The sequence below is a fragment of the Lipotes vexillifer genome, unplaced genomic scaffold (genome assembly GCF_000442215.2).
Source record: "Lipotes vexillifer unplaced genomic scaffold, Lipotes_vexillifer_v1.1 scaffold1263, whole genome shotgun sequence".
NCBI lineage: Eukaryota > Metazoa > Chordata > Mammalia > Artiodactyla > Lipotidae > Lipotes > Lipotes vexillifer.
The window spans coordinates 75,916-83,202 of record NW_006785259.1 but is presented as its reverse complement, the minus strand read 5'-3'; the positions used below and the strand labels follow the sequence as shown (position 1 = coordinate 83,202).

The following is a 7,287-nucleotide window of genomic DNA, read 5'->3' as shown; positions in this document are numbered from 1 at the left end:
AGGAGAGGAAGAAAGGGGCGAGGGGGGGGGGAGAGGGAGGGGGGGAGGGAGGGAGCGATGAAGGAAGGAAAGAAAGTTGAAAGAGAGAGGAAGAAAGCGGGGAGGACGGGGGAGAGGGAGGGAGGGAGGGGAGGGAGGGAGGGAGCAAGGAAGGAAGGGAGGAAGGAAGGAAGGGAGGAAGTTTGGTTCACCTAAAGTCCCAACACCTGGGCATAACCACAATTACATTTTGGGATATGTCCTTCCAGTTTTTTTCTTTTGTACGTAGTATTTTGTGTCCCCTTTGTAGCTAAACAATACCTTGTGTGATACATGTGATATTTTGTAACACACTGTTCTGAACTTGTCAATTTATGTGTGTGCTTCTCCCCTTACACTGAGATTTTTGAGGACTAGGTCCAGGTGTTTCATCTTTACATCTCCAGTGCCCAGCATGGAGCTCACTCAGTGTTTGCTGAGTGAATACAAGACTCAGTGGATGGATGGTGAATGGGTCAGTGAGGCCCTAGTAGGGTGAAGGGTTCTGGAGCCAGTCTTCTCCTGTTCTAGTCTCACTATCCCTCCCTGGACACCACCTTCGAGTGCCACATTCCAATCCCTCCCTTGGTCCTCTCACACCCCCACCCCCACGCCCACTCCTGGCCAGAGCCGTCTCGTCGGCACCTTCTTGTCCTGCAGGTCCGTGGAGAGTTCATAGCTGTCCGACAGGGCCTTGGAGCGCTTTATCTCCTCTTCTTCCTGCTTCCTCAGGGCAACACTGGCTGGCTGGAGGCGAGCCCGCTGAGCCCAGGGAAGGCCCACCCCAGCAGGGGGGCCCCCCATGTGGCTGCTGGTGGGGGGCAGCTGGCTCAGCCGGTAGGGGGGTTGGCTCCCGGGACTATCAACCGCTGTGCTCAGGTCACTGCCTGGGGCATCACCCTCCACACTGTGGGGATGAGATAAGATGAGCCAGGATGTGGGAACAGGAGACAGGCCTGCTGGGTCAGACTGAGAGTGGGTGGACCAGATCCCTTCCCACAACCCCATCCTCCCCAGCGTCCTCACAGATACAAGGACCCTGATACTTAAAGGCCAGAGGGGAGTTCTACCCCCCAAGTTGTCTCCTCACTGCCCTCACAGTCCTGTCCTCGTCCCTTCAGCCCTGTCCCCTCACAGCTCCATCCTTTTAGACTCCTTTCCCTCCAGCCAGGTCTTCTCACAGTCTTGTCCCCAGTCCTACTCTACTCTCACAGCCTGGTCCCCTTGTGGCCATATCCCCTCACAGCCTTATCCTCAGACCAGTTTCCTCCCACTCCTGTCCCCTCAAGTTCCTTTTTCTAATCATCTCAGCCCCTAACAGCTCCATCCCCAAACCCTTCCTCCCCTGAGGGACCAATTCCCTTGTATCTCCACCCCCCAGACCTCTTCCCCTCACAGCTCTGTCCCCAAGAGGAGACAAGACGAGACATGCATCCCTCCCAGCCCTATCCCCAGCACCATCCCCGATCAGCCCTGTCCCCAGGCCTGAGGCCCACTCCCACATCCTGCACATCTAGGCTCTCCCCTGCTCGCCCAGCCCTTCCCCCTACAGCCCTGCCTCTGCCCTCAGAGGCCTGGACTCCGGGCTTGGCCAGTTCCCAGGGTTCCCTGGCCGCCAGGACACGGGCTCAGTGACAGTGGGAGGCACCTCCCATCCAGCATCCTCACAGGTAAAGAGCTTCCCTGCGGGGCAACTTCCTTGTTCTCCTCATGGCCTCCTCTGTTCAGCTGGGGGAAGGGGACAAGGGTCTCAAGGCTGAAGAGTGGTAGGAGCTGGGCACTGGGTCTTGCCTGCCCTGGTTACCCGGAGCTGTTGTTCTGCCACACCTGCTCCCACGGTGCCATGGCAACCAGGCTGCCAGGGAACTCAGGTGGCAACAGAGCCCAGGCGCCCTGAGCTGGGCAGGCACAGTGAGCAGCCACAGAGACAGGAACACTGGACAGGGGGGTTGGGAGGGGGCGACAGGCAGGGGGAGGCGTGAGGGAGTTGTGGGGAGAATGAATGTGGCTGAGGCCGGCAGGCACGGGGGTGAGGGGGCTCTTGGCTGGCGAAAGGGTTAAGGGGCCATTCCCCAGCCCCTACTTGCAGAGGCCCAGGGCACAGAACCAGAACGGGGGCAAGCTGGGGTGGGTGGAGGGGGGCTCCCTACTGTTTCAGGAGCTTGAGCTACAACGGGCCTGCCAGCCTGGCAGAGAAGAGCACTTTGGTCTGGGGGCTGGGTGCGGTGGGTTACAGCGTTGGCGCTGGCTCTGTCCTGGTGGGGGCTCCCGCCCACTGCTCACCCTCTACCCTCCCAAGTGTTAATCTGCTACACTGTCAGGAGCAGGGCGGAAACAGACTGAGGGGCTGCCCTGCCCAGATGCTCTCTCCTTCTGGTCCTCTGGGGCCTGTGAAGTCCCCCTTCAGGGGTCAGACCCAGCCCAGAGCCCCCCAGGCATCTAAGATGCTCCTCTTCGCCCCTTCAGGACTGCAGGATCCTGCCCACCAACCTCTCAAACCTCTCCCCTCCCAGCACATGGCTCCCAGTTTTGATCAACTGTCGTCTCCTTTGTTCACGAACAATCCATGGTTCCCACTGCCCACAAGAGATAGCCCAGGTTCCTTATTGTGGCATTTGAGGCTTCTCCAAGATACAGTAGCTAATGTTTAGTAAGGCACTGTTCTTACCACCTCACATTTAATAACTTGTTTACTCTTCAAAACCCTATGAGGTAGGTATTGTTATTTGTCTTCATTTTACACATAAAGAAACTGAGGCCCAGAGAGGTTAGTAATGTATCTGTGGTCACACAGCTATTAATGATAGAGCCAGGATTCAAATCCAGGCAGTCTGACTCCAGAGCTCACAGTCTTAAACATTAAGCCATACTGCAGCGTTGGCTGCCAGCCCCCCACCCCATGAATCCTTCCCTCCAGCCAGCCCAAATCCTGTTTCTCCCCAATACTCCTGTCCTTTCCACCTCCCAAACTGCTCATACAGTACCTTCTACCTGCAATGCCATCCCTATCATCTTCTGCCATCTGCAATCTGAGAACCCCCCACACACCCTAGTGCCATCAAGATTCAGGTCATATGCCACCACTAAGAAGCCCTCCCAAAGCCCACCTCTAGCCAGAAATGATTGCTGATCCTGTCCAGGGCTCCCACACACAGCACATGTCTGTCCTTCTTTTTATGGAGCAGGTTAGCTTTGGCAAAGCGTGACAGCTATTTGTGTTCCTGACTCCCAGAATCCCAGCACAGGAAGAGAATTTGGTAATCTCTCCGCTAGCACAGAGCACAAGGCCTGGAACAGAGTAGGTGCTCAATGAAAGCTTCTGGAGGGAGGAAGTCAGTGAATGAGCTCTGGCAGCTGCAGTAATATATCCTCTCACCTGAACTTTGACCTCAGCCTCCAGTCTCCTCTTCCCAATCCGTTCTCCATCCTGTGGCCAGAGAGAGCTTTCCAAAGTAGAAATCTGACCGTTTTGCTCCCCCACTAAAACCCTTCCATGGCTTCTCATAACTCATTCAACAAACAACAACTGAGCCCCTTCTACATGCCAGGCACAGTGCTAGGTGCTGGAAATACAATCGTGAGCAAGACGTGTAAGATTTGTTCCCTCATGGAAGTGACATTCTAGTGGGAGAAGAAGACTATAAATATATACTATCATTTCAGGTAGAGAGAAGTGCTAGGAAGGAAAATACAGCAGGGTGATTAAAGGTGCTGTTTTAGACGCGGTGGTCAGGGAAGGGCTTTTTGAATAAATGGCATATAATCAGAGCCCTGATGGAAGTGAAGGATGAGCTGTGTGGTTATCTGACACAAGAGCAGTCCAGACAGAGGGTAGAGCCAGTGCAAAGGCCCTGAGATAGAACTGTGCTTGGCATGTTTGAGGAACAGCCAGGAGGCCAGTGAAGCTGGGGCAGAGTAAACGAGGGGAGAGTGATAGAAGATAAGATCAGAAAGGTAATTGGGGCCAAATTGTGAAGGGCATTGAGCCCACGAAAAAGACTTTGGCTTTTGCTCTGATTGAGATGAGCAGAGGAGGGGCGTGATCTACTTAGGTTTTACAGGAATCATCTTCCATAGGATAACCTCCAGCTTCCTAACCATAGCTGAGGATGATTCTCCTGACCGGACCTCTGCCTCATATACCCTCTGCCCCTTTACCCCAACCTGGCTACCTCCTGCTCACCCTTCAACATTTAGCTCGGGTGTTCCCTTCCATGCCTGCCTGAGCCCTTCACACAGGATTGCTTACAGGCCCCTCCTCTGTGCTGCCATAGGACCCTAGAGTCACCTCTATCCCTAGGGCAAGGGCATTAATTAGCTCATTGAAGCCTTACAATTTACAGAGGCAGGCACCATTAGCCCCATTTTATAGATGAGGACACTGAGGCAAGAGGTGATGTAAACTTGCTCAAGGTCACACAGCTATTAAGTGAGAAAGTCAGGATGCAAACCCAGGGCCTAGGCTGTCTTCTCATGACATCTTGTTGCCTATCCCCACTTCTAGCCCCATGCTGCCCCTGGCCCTCTACCCTTTGGCAGTTCTCCTCTCCCTTCTGTTTTGGTTGCAAAGGTAATAGTGGCAGGGAGGTCAGGCTGTCAACACAGCCCCCCAAAAAGGACAGAGCTTGAGGGCATCATGCACACTGCTAAAGAAATGGGACCTGGGGACGTGGGATCCCTTAACTCAGAACTCGCAAACACTCAGCGCACTTACAGTGCACCTTCCCTGTGTCAGGCACTTTCTGCACATTATTTTAACTGCGTGGCAAATGCTGATCACATGGAAAAATCTCTCTTCTCTTTCTTACATCTCACATAGACTCATATTCATTCTCACTCTCTCTCTCTCTCTCTCACACACACACACACACACACACACACACACACACACAAACACACACACAGAGAACATGTTGTGCAATAAGAAGCTGGGCAGACCTAGGTTCAGGTCCTGACAGCCATTTATCTGCTGTGTGAGCCTGGGTGTGTCCCTTTACCTCTATGCACCTCAGTTTCTCATCTGCATGGAGCTCAAAATGCAATTCCCTCTTTGGATTCCTGCACTTCAGAAAGGGCCTGGGAGATCTACCTCTCTGGGACTCCTCCCAGCCGGGAACAGGAGCAAAGAAAACACACACACGCGCACACGTGCACCCATGTGTGCTGTCTGCTGGGCTATTCTGTGAGGGAAACTGGGGAGCATCCTCTGCAGCGGGGGGAATAAATCACGTTACACAACTAACCACAGTATAAAGCTGAAAGTTCTCAGGGCTGGGGAACGGAGGAAGTGCTAGGAGAGTTCAGGAGAGATTCCTCCTGCTGGGGGGTGGGGCAGGGGTGCTGAGCGGAATAAAAATAAACTCGCACTTACAGCGCACCTTCCCTGTGTCAGGCATTTTCTGCACATTATTTTAACTGCATGGCAAATGTGAAGGAAGAATTAGGATTCCGATTTTGCAGGTGACGAGAAGGCTCTGAGGGAGAAAGTGATGCCAAAGGTCTCAGGACTAGCAAGTGGCAGAACAGGGATTCAAAGCCCAGAGCCTGTGCTAGTTCCCCTGCTACCTCAAAGGCTTCATGGGGCAGTGGTGGGGTGGGGGAGCTATTGAATAGGGCCTTTCCTAGGAGGAGTTGGTAGAGAGAAGGAGTGAGGGACCTTGTGAGCCAAGGCATTATGATGGGGAGAAGTGGGACAGAACGGGCAGTAGGGATTTGGGGTGGCCTGCCCATGGCGGGGGCACTGACCCACTCCGGCTGCTGCTATTAATGGGAGGTATCTCTCTCTTCTTCCCTTTATTGGCACTGACCGGAGCCAGGCAGCTAGCAGGGGATGGGATCAGGATGCAGTTGCCATGGAAATGAATGGGGGCTGTTGCTATGGATACCATAAGATGAGGGCAAGAGGAAGCTAGGGATGCTGAGGACTATCCCCATGACAACTTGGGCTGAAAGCGGGGTGGTGGGGGACCGGAAGTGAGAGACAAGAAAATGAGACAAGGAGGTCAGCACACCTAGATGAGGCCAGGGGCATTGGGCTCTGGAGGAAGACTGGGCAAGGAGACCAGACCCAGCGGGGGGTGGGGGCAGAGGGGCAGAGGGATTCCAGTCACGTCCCTCTCCCCCGACAGCTTTTCAACAAGCTGTTTCTGCTGTCTAATCCCAGCGCCACAAAGACTCCAAACCTGAGGCCAGCCCGGCTTGGCACAGGGACTGGCAGGGGAAGAGGAAGCCATCGGAGGGGCTGATTGGGTACCCAGCAGGCAAACATAGGCTTGGGAGCACACAGATCAGGGTTTGAATCCTGGCTCTCCTTCCTTTGCAGCCCTAAATATAATAGTTCTCATTTACTGAGGACCTACTTTAGGCTAGGCCCAGCAACTCTACAAGGTCTGGGTTGTTTCCCTTGAAGGGGATAACACAGATGAAGAAACTGAGGTACAGAGAGATGAAGTAATTTGCCTAAAGTCTCAAGGCTCAGCAGTGGTGGTGCCAGGAGTCGAATCATCGCTCATGCCTGTACCCACCAGCCCAGCACTGAGCAGCCCCTCTGAGGCAGAGTCCTTGCATTCTCCAGCTCCCTGTGCCTTCCCACAGTGGCACACAGAGGGCCAGATGCTGAGTAAATATTTGTGGAGTGTGTGAGTGAGGAAGCGATCCAGGAGGAAGCAGGAAAGACTGAGGTTAGGTGGAAGAAATGCCTGACTTTGAGAGCAATGACTCACTGGTTTGGCTGGCCAAGAGTAGAAGATCCACAGAACTGCGATGGACTTTTCGAACCATCTAATTCCACAGATTCAAATTAAGGCTCAAAAAGTCTAAGTGACTTGCTTGCTCAGGGTCACACAGGATGAGAACCCCAATCCCTTATCTTCCAGGCCAGCGTAACTTTTTAGCTGAATCCGTGCAGTCCCCACCCCCGCCCCCCGGCACCTTTAAGCTCCTAGATGTTGGTGGCAGCAGGCTCCTTGAACTTTCTAGGCAAAGGCAAGCTGATCCACAGCACCACACCTGTGCCCAGGCTCTTACTTTCTTCTGCCCAGGATTTCCTCCCTCTCCCCTCTACCTGCAGCCTTTGTCGGTCTGGCTGAGCTTTTCTGAATCTTGTGGCACCCTGAGCCAGCCAGCCCTCCTGGGAAGTTGGTTCTGACTCACTCCCACCCCCCACAGAACCTGACAGGGTCAGTTATCCCCTATGTTTTGTGCACACCCACGTCACAGGCCGTCCTTATCACCGGCTAACTTGAGATTCTCTCTTGAAGTGTCCATTCC

General features: G+C 53.9%; 1 protein-coding gene across 2 annotated transcripts in view; it reads right to left on the bottom strand.

Annotated features, from left to right (window-relative positions):
- IQSEC2 (IQ motif and Sec7 domain ArfGEF 2) overlaps window positions 1-7,287 on the bottom strand; it is a 78,348-nt gene that overhangs the window by 20,662 nt on the left and 50,399 nt on the right. For both annotated transcript variants that reach the window (XM_007457343.1, XM_007457344.1), the window contains exon 3: window positions 664-925. In XM_007457343.1, coding sequence (XP_007457405.1) covers window positions 664-925 — 262 coding nt within the window. The remainder of the gene's footprint in view (window positions 1-663; window positions 926-7,287) is intronic.